At 28.9% G+C, this 18,607-nt stretch overlaps 3 protein-coding genes across 3 annotated transcripts; 1 reads left to right on the top strand and 2 right to left on the bottom strand.

The window, feature by feature from the left end:
• Positions 1-4,419: 4,419 nt before the first annotated feature.
• HELRODRAFT_190526 (hypothetical protein) lies at positions 4,420-10,037 on the bottom strand (the record flags this gene model as incomplete). Its single annotated transcript, XM_009014352.1, has 12 exons — positions 4,420-4,503; positions 5,369-5,440; positions 5,665-5,751; positions 5,849-5,880; positions 6,434-6,685; positions 7,165-7,218; positions 7,535-7,667; positions 7,731-7,762; positions 7,835-7,953; positions 8,086-8,269; positions 8,399-8,494; positions 10,013-10,037. 12 exons carry the CDS (start codon positions 10,035-10,037, stop codon positions 4,420-4,422), a joined length of 1,170 nt encoding a protein of 389 aa, XP_009012600.1.
• Positions 10,038-10,512: 475 nt separating this feature from the next.
• On the bottom strand, positions 10,513-13,710 carry HELRODRAFT_156474 (hypothetical protein; the record flags this gene model as incomplete). The annotated part of the gene is made up of 4 exons (XM_009014351.1): positions 10,513-10,541; positions 10,860-10,970; positions 13,360-13,468; positions 13,705-13,710. The coding sequence occupies 4 exons, from the start codon at positions 13,708-13,710 to the stop codon at positions 10,513-10,515; spliced, it is 255 nt and encodes an 84-aa protein (XP_009012599.1).
• Positions 13,711-14,717: 1,007 nt separating this feature from the next.
• On the top strand, positions 14,718-18,575 carry HELRODRAFT_168497 (hypothetical protein; the record flags this gene model as incomplete). The annotated part of the gene is made up of 14 exons (XM_009014350.1): positions 14,718-14,820; positions 15,010-15,222; positions 15,597-15,671; positions 15,819-15,953; positions 16,241-16,311; positions 16,477-16,536; positions 16,699-16,758; positions 17,009-17,074; positions 17,513-17,647; positions 17,744-17,853; positions 18,011-18,120; positions 18,195-18,246; positions 18,326-18,455; positions 18,537-18,575. The coding sequence occupies 14 exons, from the start codon at positions 14,718-14,720 to the stop codon at positions 18,573-18,575; spliced, it is 1,359 nt and encodes a 452-aa protein (XP_009012598.1).
• Between the last annotated feature and the right edge of the window lie 32 nt (positions 18,576-18,607).

Genomic DNA, 18,607 nt, shown 5'->3' with positions numbered 1-18,607 from the left:
TTTGCATTCGTGGATTGAAATAAACAGAATTTTATTTTGTATGTAAGTCAGAAAAGTTATTTAAAGTATAGGAAACTAACACATAAGTCACTTTATGCCAGTTACCATCATTGAGATTCTTACCAACAATGACATTTGTGCTGCTATCATATAAATCATCCAGCCTTGTACTCATTCTTATTGTTCCATTCTCCAATGTTACCTTCATAATTGTATTTATTTATTCATTTAGTGAAAAATTTGTCTAAAAATTAGTTCAAAAAGTAATTTTATAAAATTTTTAATCAAATGAAGACAAGAAAAACATAAAGAACATTATATTTTGATCATTTGATAAAACTGATTTATAATGAAATAATACTTTGCAAAACAAAAAATTTAGAAAGACTTTAATTAGTTTAATTTAATAATATAAATAAAAAATTTACCTGAACATAATCAGTGAGACCAATATCATCATTATACCACAGAGTAACTTTGTGAGGAATTTTTTTATGGCGATTAGTTTTGAATTCAAATGAAAATGCCGATTTTTGGTAGCAATTATTCCAAGGCGGATATATGGCAAATGAATTTTCATACTCAGGAAGAAATGTCATGGCCTCGGTGAACAAATTAAAATTCACCGATCCATGGTTAAAAAGTAGAAAGATCAGCAGACAAAATATATTTCTGGCTGCTGACATTTTTGTAAAAATGAATGAATACTATTCTTGCTGATTCCAGTTGTCAGTAGGCCATCCTGTGTGCAGACGAGATTTGTACAATTAGTGAGTAACGCAACTATCGCAACTATCGTCAACGTTGATAATCCAAGTACCTGATTTGATCTATGTTTTTTTTTTAAAATGATTCCTCACCTTTTAAAAATTTATTAATTTTTAATTTATTAAACTTAGTGGTTAATATTAGTATATAAATCAGCGGTAAGTCATTCAGGCATCAAAAGAAACTTTCTTCAACACGAAACTTTTAAAACAGACATTTCAAAATTTAAAATAAAAAAAAATTAAATGGACCAAGTAAAGAAACAAATTTTATTGGGTATATGCCAACCAGATAGAACTATTAATATGGCACACCGATATATGTGTGATTATTGATAAGGAAAATTAAATATATTAATGTGCGTATTTATGTGTAATATGCAGAGAATATAATAACAAATACCGGGTATGCAATACACACCAATGCACGCATTGTTTCAAAAACCTACACACTATTTCATTACAGCACCGCTTGTTCAGGCTTTCGTGGCTCTCGATTGAAAATTTTTACGTACGTGTATGTACGTGAGTGCAATAGATATAGAATAGAAATATATGTACACATGGCATATAACACATTTCATATAAATATATATCCTACATACATACATTCAACATTCATCACATTTAATCATTCATTTATATGTGTTTGTAGTTCTATGTGTATGTAGTTCTGCATCATATGTATTATATGTTCTATAGTGTGTATGCATTACAATCGCTTTACTTTAATGTTTAAAAATAGTTTCTTCATCTTCGAGCGTGAATAAACTCAATAAACACTACATTTGTATACCATATATAAATAGTTGATTTGTTGTACACGGGAGAGAGTGCGAGAGATTAACTTAATTTAATGCCAATTATATTCCACTTTTTATTAAAGCCCAATCGTATGTTGCGCTTGCTGCCAATAGCAAGCAAAAAAAATTGAAATGCTACAAAGCGGAGAAATATTGAAATGACGATAGCATCTTTGATTCAAATAAACAGGAGCATGTCTTATGAAAAAAATGCAAAAAGAAAATACACAGTAGACAAGTACACATGCAACGACATGACATATATTGTAGGTACGAGTAAGATATGCACCAAACACAAACTCGATATTATGTGAACTGTCGCTACATACATATTCATTGCCTCAACACATAATTACGTACTTAACACACATGTTAATAAACTCGCAAACGTTCATACGCAATCTCATAGGCTTTTGTAGACGTCTTTTTCTACACGTTCCTATAATGTAAACAAACATTATAGTCACACAGGTTTAAATACAATTTGAGTTAAAAAGCAACTAGCTCAAATCCCCAGCTCCAGCTATATTTAACTACGCGAGTTTTTCATTCGTCAGTGAATTTGAAAATTATAATATTAATCACAATATAATTAACGTGTTGTAGAATAGAAATGTTTAAAATGCTAGTTTAGCTAAAACTGAGTGTGCGTGCAAAATGCAATAGATGGTTTTGTGACTATCATAAGAATATTGCATTTCAATTTATAGTTCTATGTGTAAAAGTGTTCTAAGTAAATTTAATATGTAGCTATGTATTATATGCCTGAATAAATGGGATGTTCATTGTATTTAAGTCTATTAAATTTTAGTGATAATGTGTCATTCGTATGATACATATGCATTTATACATTATAAGTGTATGGCGTTAGTTAACTTATATGCGGCGTTATTGTATTGTATATAAAGTATAATGTATAACTGTAAAGTGTACGTATATACACACACACATATGAAAAACAAACACAAACATTTGTTAACGACATGAAGTTTGTACAACGTGAAAAATGAAAATTATGATGCTATTAGAAATTTGATGTTGAAACGATTAATATATTTACAGTGTATTTGAACTAATTTTTTATCAATGCACTTACCCAAATATCTGGAATATACAAATTATGTAATTTATGAAAATATTTTTTAAAATAATTATCTAAAAATATTGAGGTTTACCTATCAAATATGATGCACTAATTTTCTCTCCAGCTTTAATAACTCTTACCGGGAGTGTGCAAAACTCTAATGTCAGTCTCCAACTTATAAAATCATATAGAAGTTCAAATCCATCTACTAAATTATCAACACTTTTTCAGTTAGTTAGACTATTCCTTTGACATAACTCATAGCTGATATTTTATTTTCAGAGCGTTTCACATCAACAACTTATGTGGGTCATTCAATCCTTCAATTTGATTTCTTACGAAAGACTATCGTTTGCAATGAACATTAGGCTTCGAGCTGATTCAGCTTATCTCAAAAATATTTTAACTGTTATTAAAATCACTCAAAACTGTGTCATATACTTCATTAACTTCATTCATAAAACATATAATAAGAATTTTTGAACAAATTATCAATTTTTCCAAAAAACGACCATCATTGTATTACCAATCATATCTTACTTAGAATTCGACAGCATTCAATAGAAATTATTGGCAATTTCTATTCTGAATTTTTCTGACCAACCTAACTAAGGGCTGTTGATCAGAAAAATTTAAAAATTTAAGCGATTTATTTCATCAAAATTATTTAACGGAGATTAAGATAAAAAAAATTTGTTGCATAATTATAACAAAGCATAATGGAAAAATTATCACAGGTTATACACAGGAAAACAAAAAATAACTGAAGTGAAAATTTAACAAAAAGTGATTTTATGTAAAAACAAACGTAAAAATATAAAAATAATATAGTAAAAGAATAGACTAAATGATGTTGACACCGAAGAGTAACTGAAAAAACGCAATGCTTAAATTGTGTAAATAATAATTAAGCAATGATAGAAATCCGCACATCAATGTAGTAACTATCTAGTTTCGTTGGCATAAAATAACATTTAACACTTAAAAACTCTATGTATATAATATACTGTAGCACATTTATAAAAAAAATACATTTACGTGAATATATCTCACTCAAAAATTTCAAACACCAACACACAGGTAAGTAAAATAACAGTACAAGGAAAAGCATAAAACAAATATGCACAAATATATGCATACGTGCTGTAAAGCAATCACAACGATTAAATGTTTTTAACAAATTAAGACATGACCTGATCCATATAGATAAAAAATAGTATAAACTACATAAATATTATATATATATATATATATATATATATATATATATATATATATATATAGATAGATATTTGTGTGTGTGTGAATTACTAATCGCGTTAATAATATCATTTCGCAATTGGACAGATATCATTATGGATGCGATATTAATGCATATAAAAGTATCATCATTAAAATAAAGGTAGTGATGATAAAGAAGGGTCTGAAATTCTATAATGACTGTATATTTGTGTGTCTGTGTGTGCGTTTCATAAAAATTAGAAACCTTAGAAAGATGTTATAGAAATAAAATAGATATAACAATACCATAAATACTTAATAAAGATTGGCAAATACATAAACTTTCCTTTCACCTTATTGTATTGTAATCATATGCAATGATAAAAATTATTTTATTGTCATTACATTAAAATAATGAGTTAATTAAATATATCTAGAATCTTCTACCGACTTAATACTTCTGATTTGCATATAACATTTTCATAATATTATTATTTTATTACAGTAATTTAAATTATACATAGCAAAATATAATATAATATAATTATAATATAAAAATAATATTTTGAAACTGCGTCAGGAAATAAGAGTCAATTCTGAAAACGTTCATTGCGGTAAATAGAAAATTCTGCACAAAAAAAATATGAAAAATATAAAACCTAACAAGAAAGACCATTTACAGAAACAAATAAAACATATATATTGAAAACGATCCGTTTTCACGTACCTTTTAGATAAAAACACAGTAAAAGTGATAAGAACGATAGTACTTTTATCATTATTATCATCATAATCACCATATCATCTTCACCATCATCATATTATATAGAGTAACATAACATAGCATCAATTTATAATTATCTATAATATAATTATTAGTATTATCGTTGTTATTGCTACAACAAAAATAACAAAAACTACAATTCGTTATAAATATTCTTAGTTAACAGAAGTAAATTCATAACGTTACAAACCTATATAATATAAAAACATAAATAATTATACTAAAAATTATTATTTTTTTATCAAAAATATTATACATAAATAATTAATTATTCAATTAATTGTTAAACGAATTTAATAAAGATCTAATTTTTTCTTCATGTCATTTCTCCTCCATTCAGCCAATTCGTAGAAATCTCTTTTATTCATCTTGAATAACTTTTTAAACTCTGCATCTGAGATGTGGCGCTAAATAAATTATTAATCAGTCAGTCAGTCAGTCAGTCAGTCAGACAGTCAGCCAGCCAGCCAGCCAGCCAGCCAGCCAGCCAGCCAGCCAGCCAGCCAGCCAGCCAGCCAGCCAGCCAGTCAGCCAGCCAGTCAGTCAGTCAGTCAGTCAGTCAGTCAGTCAGTCAGTCAGTCAGTCAGTCAACCAATCCATCAATCAGTCAGTCAGTCAATCGAAATATAAGATAAAAATTTGTTAACGATGTGTAAACGTTATTCAACAAAATAAAATGAACACTAAACTAATTTATTCATTCACTAACTTCAACAGACTCTCTTTCCACATCAGATGGCATCTTAAAGTTTGAAAACTTTAACTCTTCGTACGGGTAGATCTATCAATAAACAACCAACATTTTTTAAAATCAAACCGCCAGCATAGTTACAACACAGAACATGATAGGAGCATAACTTTTACTAAAAAAACGCAGTTAAAAAAGGTTACATATAAATGTAACATAAATGTTGTAAATAATTAGTAACGCGAATTTTGGAAGTTGGAAAAAATTAATAATTTAAAATATAAAATTAATAGATCATATGAATGTACATTAAGAACTTGCTCCTTCTTAAACAGATCTATGAGTGACGGTTTGATATTGCTCAATGAACTATACACAGAGAAAGCTGGATTAGGTCTTAATCTCTGTGGAAAAATTTTTTTTGAAAATTTTTTACAATCGAGGAGGAATTTTTCATTGAATTATTAAAAAATTTACAATAAGCTCGAGTTATTCAGCAACCTTAAGTCCTGTTATTGGATCGATATCGCCATCTGTAAATTTTTTAAAACGTAAAATTAATTACGCACTATTCAAGACCTTACACCTTATAATGAGCAGTGTTGTTTCAATTTTGAAGCACATTTGAATGTAAAGCAATTAATTTTTGGAATAGTCTAAGACACTAAAATGATAAGTTTAGGTATGCCATTAACGATTAAGTACAATATTTTAAAAGGTTAGTACAGTTCATCATCTTGTTATATAACAGCGGAATAGCGTACTGATACAACTTAATTTGTTACATTTACACAGGCAGCAGTCTTGAAGGTGAATTCATTGAGTAGTCTCAGCTAAAAACTCTTCAAATAAATCATAAACAGTCATTTAGTAAAATCCAACCTTGGACTACATCTTGTGGGTTATTATTTACAATTGAGTCATCTAGCATATTTCCTCCTTCCTTATGTTAATCATCTATAATGGAGATCATCACTTAAAAACTACGAGGCTACACACACGTGTAAAAACGAACCCTAACCCTAAATTTAGCTCAATATCAACTTAAAGGTGATTATTATAAAAAAAGCATATCTCCAAAAAAACCTTTTTTCTCAGGATCATCAACCTTTTCTCCTTTCTCTCCCACACTTGTGGTTATATTTTTTTCAATTTTTGGCTGTGATGAATCAGCGTGAGACACAACTTCAACATCTTCCTCATTTAGTTCAGTTTTTGGTTTCAGTTGAGCGTCAGGCAGTTTGGACAATCGGACTGCTTCTTTGTTACTGATACTCACCACAACACTGTCCATGGCTGGCTTGCAGGCAGCCTTGCTTATAAAGGCTATTTCTGATTCTGTTGAAATATTTTTATCATCTTACATATTCACTATTCCTGGCTCTATCAAATTATTTTCATCATTTTATAATCGTTGATTTAGAATTTTTAAAAATATTGAAAAATAACTAACCCAGATCATGAAGAATAATGCCTGTATGTATTGATTAAGAACCAGCATCATTAAATCATCAAAGTTTAGAATTTTTTTGAAGATAATTTAACTTACTAATAAATGAAAAAAATTAAAAAGAACATTAAAAAACTAAATAAGAATGATAAAAAACATACTAACTAGATTCTAGATGGAAATGCATGAAAAAATACAAATTATTTTTGTATAAATCATTATTATAATAAAATGATATTCATAATAAAATTAGTCAAGTTTATTGGAATTAAAACTTATTATAAATTATTAAAATATATCAAATATAAAACAATATTACAACAATGAAAAAATAATATCATTGAAAAATTAAAAAAAAATTAATCACCTCTTTTTGGTTGCTTTATAAAATCCCTGCCCACTTGGGTGTAGCTGAAATTTTCTGAAACAACATTTCATAAATTAATGTTTGCTTGAATAATAGAATAATAGAATTATAATTGTCGAATAGAAACAAGATTTTGTTAAACGTAAAAAAAAAAATTTTAAATAGCAAACTACCACAAAATGTTGAATTTTGACATATTATTATTTGACATATTAATCTAGATAAAAGTTTTTTTCATCAAAACAGTACCCATCTACTTGATATGATGGATTAAAAATACTTCGAACATAGAAAAACTAGTGAAAGAAATTATTATATATTAAAATTGAAAAAACAGACAGGAGGAAACATTTCATTAATGTAGGCAAACCAGGACGATGGAAATGTCTTGGAGAGGCTTCTGATGCATTGATAGATGCTGCTTTCCTGAATGGAGATGTTGTTTGCTCTAAAAATGACTTCTTGTAAAACTTTCCATAGTCCACATTGCATTCTTGATCTTTCTAATATAAAAATTAAAAGCATTTTGCATAGTTTACTTTCACAGTATATTTAAGCATAACAACCTTAAGTCTTGTGGTGTTTTCTACATAGGATTCTGATTTTCAACAAATAATTAAATTTTTTTAACATCAAAAAACCATACATTAAAATAATAAATATAAAATACCTTGAGCCAATATTGCTTTCTTATCCTTTTCATTAATATTATCATTGCAATGAAAGCATTCTGAACATAGAAACTTGTTATTAAGATATATCACCGTGTTTCCTGGCTCTAATGGTGTACTGTTAATTAGATTTTAAATTATTTTTCATGATGTAATGTCATAATCAAACATAAATTGTAAGAGAGTCACATTGTAAAAGAAATTATTCATAATATTAAAATGTTTAAACAAAATAATAAATTAATAACACCTGCAGGAATAGCAAAAGAAGCAAGCTTTGTGAAAGACTAGATCCAAAGCAGTGAAAACTTCACCATCCGTGAAATTGTTACATAACTGGCAGCGCTTGCCAAATGATTGTTGGTAATCATCGTGGCAATAAAATTTATCTTCATTTTTATAGAAGCCACTTGTAGGGAGTTGAATTCCACAAACTATATAAAATTTTATCATATTGTTAAAAACTCTAATAACATAAAAAATTAATAAACACAATATTAATATAATTTAATTATTAGATTCTAAGATAAAGATATTGTTTTATCTAAAATTCTAATCCCAACCTTGGCACGTGAAACAGTTGGTATGGTAGTATTTGTCATCATATTTAACTGCCTCATCTTTGCATAATTTTTTGCAAACGGAGCAAGCTAATTTACCTGTGGTGAATAATTAATATTAAAATTAAATACTCTTTTTAATTTGCTCATTTTTTTATTTATAAAATACAAAAGTACAACTACAAATGCACTTTTTTAATTTTAAACTAAAAAATGAATGTGTAGTCTGTGTAGTGTAGCGTATCAATTTAGATTTAGACTTAAAAAAACTCAAAATTATTTACCCATAATAATAATTAATTTTTATTGAGTTGATAAGATAAGTAAATCCAACTGACTGAAGATTTTAAAATGTGTTTTGTTTTTGTTAGAATTAATTAAAACCAAAAATGCAACAAGTTTAGTCACAGATTGTTGTAAAATTAATTTGATTATTAAATTTCGTGCATAAACTCAGTTCTAATTGACTTGTTTGTTTGTATCAATAAGCTCTGGCATTAAATTTAAATAAGAGACGGTTTAAGCTACAAACACACAAGACAGCGTAAGACAGACACTACCAGATAAGAGCATTTATTATTATATACATACACTATTATAGAATATACAGTACAATACAATACAGATACCTCAATGTATGTACACTTACACATATACACTTATACAGTATATAAGCATTTAGTACATTCAGACAGACCAGTGCCTAGTTTCATTGATCACAGATGTTTGCGTGCTGTCTGCTTTTAATGCGTGTTGTTATGTAATAGCTGGAATGAAGTGAATTCGATAAAATATTGTAACAAATGACATTACTGCTAAGTGGTCTATACTTATGTGGTGGCCAGTCATCTGTCATTGGACATTATAATTATGTTTAATAAAATTACTCTTCTTAAAAATGATTTTAAATATTTTACGCCCACACGTTACTACTGATCTTTTTTATTACTGAAATTACACCGAACACTTTATTATATTATCATAAGCAAGATGCAATGGATGATATTTTTCCATAATTCGATACAAATGAAAGCCTAGAACAACAGTAAAATTTTAAGGTTTCTAAAAGAAGAAGGTAGCTTAATCAGCCTATAGCAGATTGGAATGGAATAGAACAGAAGGTATTATATTAAATAAATATAAATAAATAAGTTATATATGCCCATATCAAAATAGCACTAAAAGACACCAAAAATCAATCAAACAACAATGTCAATTTTATGATCAGAGAAAATCTTTGTTGGCCATATATAAGTCAAAATTCCTCTTGAAGTTAGAAACAGTATCTGATTCAACAACGCATGTCGGTAAATTGTTCCAAATAGAGATCACTCCGTTAGAAAACGAATACTATCTTGTATTTGTACGGAACTTATGAACATGTATTCTATAGCGATGCCCTCTGGTACGTAGATCCGCATCAAAACACAAAGCTGGTGAGAAATCTCTATCTACCATACCCTTCGCAATGTTGAATGTAGATACATATACATATACTTAATTCGGCAAATATTTATGAATTCCAGTAGTATAAATAGTCATGCTAAATCTGTAAGAACTTCATCCAACTTAAACGATAAACAGACATTGCCATATTGGTTTTGCTGAATGACTAACATTTTCCTAGGTAGTTCAAAAACATTTCTTGGATGCAGTGGCGAAATTCATCAATTTATTCCGAGGTTTGTACATCGCAACATTATACTAAGGGATCAATGAGAATAAAGTGCAGTTTCCACGCTTAATTTATATAAACCTCTCGTTTGCAATTCGTCAAATATTCTCCTAGATACAAATTCGGCTCTATCAAGAAAAACTTAACTCAACAAACCACATGCAAAACGGTTCCAGAACGTGAACAAAATCACAATAATCTGTCCATGAAAATTCATTCATAACTCGCTAACGAAATACGTATCAATCTCGCCACCACAAAATTCAACTTATGGTCATTAAAATTCTAACTATCTGCACTTTTTAATTTGACGAAAAACAAATTTCAATTTTCAATGGCTTTTATTTTTTACATTCAAAAAACCATTTTAGCATTCAATTTCCAATTGAAATGAATAAAACAATAAGTTCTGTTAAATTTCACATCCTCCACTCATCAAGTTTTAATGTTGTTTTCGCCTAAATGAGCAACCTGTGAAAAAATTAAAAATGTAATAAATTAAAAAAGTAATTGAGTCTAAAATATTTATTGTCATTAAGTTTTTTTTATTAATCTGATTACATTACAATAAACCTTGCTTGAAAAAACATAGCTAGTCAAATTTTTTTAGTTCATTGATGAAACCAATAAATTCTATATATAAAACAGATAATCATGATACAACGGAAACCCAAGCACTTGAGTATTTTTAAAGCAACAATTAAGATTGAAACTTCAAAATATTTTCACACAAAAGCAAATGTTGGTCATCTAGTTGGCTATCAAGAAACATAAATGATCTATATTTACCTTCTGTGAGTCTGGCTTTGCCTCCTGTAGGCTGACAGAGTACAGTCGAACAACCAACACATAAAACGACGGTCTGTGCATGACTGAACACGGTCATGATTTTATAACATCCTGTTATGTTTTAATGTACAAAAATGAACGATATCAACTTTGTGTTTTGATATGCAAAAATAATCAACACCTAAAAATGGAATAGTATGATATTCACATAAAATAAACTTCATGGATAGTTAAAATGACTTATAAAATAAGAAATATTGTTTTTACATAGTGAGGAATCCTTATAATTTATATTAAATATATTATAAGATAAGACTAAACTTAAAAAACGCATAGAACACAACTCTTTAAGATGAATTTTCTAATTCTAACCACAATGATAGAACATCTAAAAATATGAAATCAACTTAACTTTATAACTTTTTGCATCTACACTATTAACTTTAAAATCATAGCAAGAGTTAAGCAAAATTCAAAAGAAAGATTTCTGGAGGAATTACTGCAGTGTCGATAATTTATACACTAATTTATACATCCAACAACAATCATCAATGTCAATAAAAATGTTTAAAAAGTGATTGAAGCAGCATCTGTTTGAACAGGCCTTTGGCGGCCGTGCTGACACTTGTTTATCCGGGCGCCTCTGATGCTATGCATAGGGCACTCATAAATGACATTATTATTATTAATGTACTATAAATAAAAAATGCTTTGTATGGCACCTGAAAAGGTTTTTGCTTTATATGCCAATTGCTTTTACATTATATTCAGCATATTAATAACTAATGACAGATTCTTTGATTGAAACTTGACAAACGAAAAAAAATCGGCAAAATCCTAGAACAGTGCCTACAATGTAATTGAAAACACATTATAAATGTGGGAGATATCGATTGCAGGCGGCAATATAAACTAGTATTTATATAAAATAAATTTTTGGACAAAAAGATTGTATACATTTTATTCTCTTTTACCATCTCAAAATTTGTATTTTTTTACATTAAATAATATCAAACAAATGTACTAATAAAAATTATAAAAAATTGAAATTAAGAAAAAAGAAAAATTAAGGTATCATAGTCCCTAGCATATGTTGCATTTCTGTCTAACATGTATAATCATATTTCCAAAAGGCAACTTACCGAATTTTTCTTTCCACATAAATTCAGCCAAATATGTAGCCTTCAAGTCTTTGGATGTCCCATACATATATTTTAATGTACGCTTCAATCTGGCCTACATCGAATCAATATTTTGTGCGCACCCGTGACTGGATCAACAAAATTTACACTGATTCACTGTGATGTGAGTATAACCCAAGTTGTTCAACTGACTGTACGCCCGCCACTCATCAGAGACTATTTTTGTCCCAGGAGTAATCCATTTTTAAATGAGTTGGATTAGAGTTTGTGAGTCTCGTGCCTGTACCTCCTCTGCAAAACATATTTTTGTCCCTCTCTGTATTCCTCCAAACACCCATCCATCTTTATATCTGTTGTTTCTTCCCCTATAATATTTCGCCTTCAGAATTTTAGTTTCATCTATTTCTACAATTGTTCCGGGACCCCCAATCTGTACAAAAATATCAATACAACGGTCTATACAAACATCCCGGCAAAAATTGTACCAGTCCACGACAGTATTTTTATTTACGCCAATCTCCCTTGTTGTCAAATATACAGGCATTTTCCATGCCCAACAATAAAGAATTTGTATCGTTTTTGACATCTCCAATTTACTATTTTTAAAAAATGAATCCTTTCGAATACTTGTCCTCATTTGACAATTTTTTTGGACATCGTCAAATGACTTGGTCAACTTTATTAACTAAATGAATAACCTCGTACATTTCTTCCCTGCAGTTTTCGCAAAACATTTCCCGATGCAACAGTCCATTAAACCTTAACCACTGTCTAGTTATTCCACGATTTCTAGTGAGACGATATAGCTTGTTAAAATTCAAACGATTTATTATTATTGCCTGATTCATTTTACAATAAATCGTCTTTTTCAAAAAAGGAACTACAACGCACGAAAAAAGATGTTTCATTTTGGGCATATTCGAACAGCTATGGCACGCGTAAATCATAACCACTTCAAAATAATAAAAATTGTTTCTGCGGCATTTTTACTAGATTAATGAAAAAAATTTTATTTGTTAATTATTTGGTATTTTCATAATTCCATTTCAATTTTTAATTATTTGATGATATAAATGGCCAATAAGATTTTTTTTTTCATTTTTATTATTTTAATAAAAATTATTTATTTCATTTCATTATTTTAATATAAATAATTTAAAATAAAGTTTGACAGTTCCGTACTTTTTAAAATTTCTTACATTATGTTTTGACATTGTGCTCACAATCTCATTGGTCGTTGTTTATGTGCACTCTTTTTTTTATACATATCTCCCGCATTTATAATGTGTTTTCAATTGCATGGTAGGCACTGTCCTAGGATTTTGCCAAAAAATCATTAAATAGAGCACAAAACCAACCAGGACACTTGACATCCATGAAGTATGAATTAGGGCTCTGGACCAATCGTTTTAGTTTGCATTTTCTCTTTTCTTCCTCTTGAGATGGATGAAGCAAATCTTTTGCGAGCTTCAAAATAAAATTATTAAAAATTTATCTAAAATGAACACGTAAAACGGTAAGCAACGAAATTGTATGAGTTGCCATTAGGTGGGTATAAGAAACACGCGATAGCGTGCGCCACATTTGACAGCGATAAAGTTTTTAAACATTACCAACTAACTAAAAAAAATTTTAGAAAACAGATTATTATACATTTATTGGGCAAAATAAAATATTTGATGAAACTTTTAGCTTAAACTTACAGGCATCTTCAATACTTGGAATAGCTGAGCGTAAAAAGAAAACGGAAGCTTTACATTACAAACACATTGTCTTTTATAATTTAGCGCATAACATTTTATTGCACAACCAATGTGCAATTGTTATTAAATTACAATTGTGATGAAACTGAAAATGTAGCTGTAATTTTAAAAGTTAAAACAATTAAACATTTCAAACATTATTATTTTTATTTAATAAAATTTCAAAATTTTCAACATTGATAATTTTTTTAAATTGATCCTGATTGAAGAATTAAAATAAACTATATAGTTTTTTAATATAAATAAAAAAGGACACAGATTTAAGATTTTCAAAAACTCGGATGGAAAAATAAAGAGCAGATTCTTCAGCAGTAGAGTGGTCAACGCCTGGAACGAGCTAAGCGATGATGCAGTCTCTGCGAATTCACTCAACAGCTTCAAAGCCAAACTCGGACAAATAGGATATTAAGAGATCTAATTAGTAGTGGTTCTTCTGAACCACTTTAAACCCCGTTAATAATAATAATATAACGAGTATTGGTAAGCAAAATTATACTATAAAATTTTAACTATTAAAAATACATATATGTATGTATATAATTATATATATATATATATATATATATAATTATTAATTTTTAGAAAAATTTTAAAAATTCATAAAACCTTAAACATAACGTAAGTAGCTTTCCATACTAGTTTTGTTTTCTTTACCAAATTTCCCAAAAGTACCGGCATGTTATTATGTTGTGTTATCTATCGGTCGACGTTTTTCATTGAGAAGAGTTGACGGCTGAAGATCTATTTATTTTCATATTGAGGTTATTTCTTTAATGTCATTATATTTACCAAAAACAATTTCTCATTGAACTTTCTGTAAAATCAACTAACAACAAAAATGTAATTGTAAAAGCAAAAGAAAAATTTCAATTTCCTTCATTATTCATTTTAAAAATTTTATTTTATTTTATAACATTTTTTGAACAGAAAAAAAGCATTGAGAATATTTTGGCATGGATTTTGATTTAGTCAGTCCACTAGATTTTGATGAGTTGAAGAAAAATCAAAATGCTTGTTTTGAAGTTCCTTTGGGGAATGACGAGGATTCTGAATCAGGTCATTTTAATTGCATTGATTGAAATATTTATTCTCACTGTTGTTTTTTCTTTTCATTTTTTATTATTTGCCTCAATGATTATGTTTAGATAGATAGACAATGCAATAAGCTGTTCATTTATGATGTAATTTTTTTATTTTAATTAAAAATTAAAAAATCAAGAAAAGAAATCAAAAACAACATATCAGAACAAACCACAGCAGCAGTTAAGGGGTCAGGCATTGATGTGTTTGGCCAAGATTTTTATAGAGATGATGATTTGGACCCAGACCTAGCAAATCCTTACAACTATGATGAGATCGCCGACAAGTGTGAAAATCTGACGGAGGATGGTGGCATAAAGAAGTTGTTGATCAAGAGAGGCACTGGACCAATCGTCCCACCCACATCCAATGTCACGAGTCTGTTTCATTTATATATCTGCTTTGTGCTCTTCAAATGTTTTCTGTGTTCTGTTATTTTGGCAGTTTAATGCTTTTGTGTAAAGTCAAAAATATTTAATTTTAATTCAGTTAAATCACTAAAAAATTATAATGAGTTGGATTTTAATGTTTTCCTTGATTAAAATTTTTTTCTCATTTCATTATATTGGTTGTAGCTACAAAATAGACTGCAAATATACAATGCATATTTAATACAGTAAGTGACTTAACAAATGACTATTTGTTAGTTTAGAAGCAACAAAGCTTATTTTTAATTATCAAATTTTATCAATGCATTTTCATTTTTGTAATCCAAAAACCTAATGAACTTTGAAAACATAATTTATCTTCAGTTATGTACAGTGCTTACACGGAATACAGTGATGTACCTTTTGACTTCACAAGGAGGCCCATGCATATGGATATTGGTTTGTTTTGCTCTTTAAACATTTGTGAATTGTTAAAAAAAGTTGCTGATGTTTTTTAATTGTAATTTAACTTATGGCACTCTTATTGTTTGCTTTTTGTGATTTATTTATTAAATTTTGTTTAATTTTCTGTTTTTTTTTTGACAGGTATGACAACACTTGTTGGATTTTCGAAAGCCTTGGAAAGCATGCGCAAGGGTGAAAAAGCCAGTTTCTACATAGCTCCTCAGTATGCCTTCGGCAAGTTAGGCTGTCCCAAGAAAATTCCGCCAAATGCTACATGTGCATTGGAAATTATGTTTTTAAGTTTTTGTTTATCCCTCTCCTGTTACCTGTTTATTCTGAAAATTTTTTAATGTTTTCATGTTTAAATTAATTTTTAATTTTTTTTTATTACTGTTTTTTTGTCTATAATTACGAACCTCCGACAAAATGGAATGTTTTTATTTTTATCTAAATGAGTTTAATTCTATACCTCATTTTCCAATTTTTTGTATTTTAACATACATATAATCACATGATTAAAATTTTTATAAAATAATACAAATGATTAATTATTTAAAAACTAGGCTTGTACATAATCGAGTTGATTGACTATCAAGAGGAAGGTGGTGTGGGTGCCTATTTCGACATTCCTTCTGTTGGTTTATTTTAAAATCTATTGCAATTACCATTTTCCCGTTTTGATACCTCTTGTTTATATTTCTTCTAAATACCTCTTTTACACCTCAGTATATTTTCATTCATTTTGAGTTTGCGCGTAGTTGAGTTTTTTTTTCAAAATGTTACTTATGATTGTACCCAGATTGAGAGACACGATGTTGCATATGAAGTCATGTTCAGTGTCGTCAAGAAGAAAAGAAAGGTTCATACATTCCATCCAATCCATCCACCTATCATGTTTTTCTTACTGTTATCAATTATCCATGAGTGCGTGTGTGTATGAACTTCATGTCTTTGAGTTATCTGTAGTTTGTGCTTGTATTCATGCTGGTTTTCTTTATTAAATATTTATATTTTTCACAAGGACGCTAAGATGAGTTTTGAAAGGAAGGACTATGAGAAAGCCGGGAGAATGTACGTCAAGGTAGCAGGCGTTCATTTGTTGAATTCAATTTAGTGTATTTCGGTTTTTTAATGTCTTGTATGGCTTTGTTGATTTGGTTGAATTTGATTATTCTGATTGCACCACCTGGCTGTTTACTGTCAAATATTTTTAGAACTTTGATACTTTTTGCAAAATATCATTCACGTTAAGCTGATATCATATTTTAACATTATTTTCTAATAACGTTCAAATTTTGTTTCAAACTTATCTTTACAAAAATTGATTTCAGTGTATCTCAGACCTCAGTCAATATGAAGGAACTGATGCTGTAGAGAATGTGCTGGAATACAATCAGGTAGTACATTTTTAATTTTTCAATTTATAATACTTCAAAAGTTTACGTCTAGGTTTAAAATATTTAGCTATTTCAAGTTAGGCTGCTCCTATGGCCAGCTTTTACTTTATTAATCAGCTACTAATCAACGACATTAGTTTGTTTGTAATTCATATCATTGTGGCGTGCGAGGTAGCGTTAAGGTAAAGTGATTAGTACAGCTTTGTCGTTACCTGTTTCAATTTCAAAGAGATCCACGCCTAAAATAGATTGTCGTGCATTTACATCAGCTAATGCGTTGTATTTTTTAAATTTTATATAGGAATTACTCAGGAAAAAAACCAATAAAATAAATCAACAAATTACACGAACAACTAGGTTGCTAATTATAATTGGAAAGGATTCATTCTAATTTGATGTTTCAACATTACTAATTATAAAAAATGTCAATTTGTTTAGATGCTTGTAAGTTTGAACTGCAATGCAGCTCTGTGTTGTCTTAAGATGAATGAGTACATTCCATGCATCAGATTTGCCGACGCTGCTCTGAAACTGAATAATAAATTTGCCAAGGCCCTCTTCATCAAAGGAAAGGTCATTGAGTGAAAAGTTCATTTCTTATAATCATTCATTTTGTAATTTTTGTCTTGATAAAATTTTGTACTTTTTGAATTTCGATATCCTTAAAAGGCCTTGCACAAGTCTGGAGATTTTGAAGGTGCTCTGAAATTGCTTCTGGAGGCCAAGAAGTTGAATCCGAAAAATAAAGACATAAATGAGGAGCTACATTATCTCGATAGGTCCGGTTGATGATACTGACATTGAACGTTCGTTAACACTTGAGATTGCTGTTGTCTCTTTCGTGTGTCTATTTGTATTCTTCCATTTATATTCCATATAAAGATTCCATCCCATCCACGAAATGTTCATTAAAATTTAATTATTTGTTCATTCCAGGTATGTTGAAAAAACAAAAGCTGAAGAGCAGGAATTGTGTAAAAAAATTATGAAAGGCATGAACGTAATAGGGTCCAATACATCCAATATTAAGGACATCAAAAAAGAAGGTAATATATATTTATTAATGGTATACGTTAAATATTTCTATGCTACCATTATGTTATTACATTTTCGCCATTAGATGATGTACGACTAGCAGACGATGTGATGAAAGTATTTGTAGAGAAACTCAAGTGAGACTTTTATACATTACTTCTGTTTACTTAAATCTTTTTCATCTTTTGCTTTTCTATATTTTTTTCATTTTTTTAGAAATCTCCTGGAATCTGATGACATGTCGCGAAAGTTAACTCTAACCTGTGATACATTTGAACCGGCAGAATTGAATGCCATGAGCAAACTGGCTAAATCCATGAATCTCAATGTTCACGGCACTAATAGAGTAAGTTATATAAGCTTCTATGTAATTATAATCTACATAAGCTCATTCGATCTTTTTAATCATTTTATTTCAATTTTTCAGAACAACGAATTAGAGAAGATAGTCATATCAAAGTTGTGATATATGTATCTGACAGTATTTGTGCTAATTTT

The sequence above is a fragment of the Helobdella robusta genome (assembly GCF_000326865.2).
Source record: "Helobdella robusta unplaced genomic scaffold HELROscaffold_13, whole genome shotgun sequence".
Classification (NCBI taxonomy): Eukaryota; Metazoa; Annelida; class Clitellata; order Rhynchobdellida; family Glossiphoniidae; genus Helobdella; species Helobdella robusta.
The sequence above is the reverse complement of the archived record's forward strand: the minus strand, read 5'-3'. Positions and strand labels throughout refer to the sequence as shown.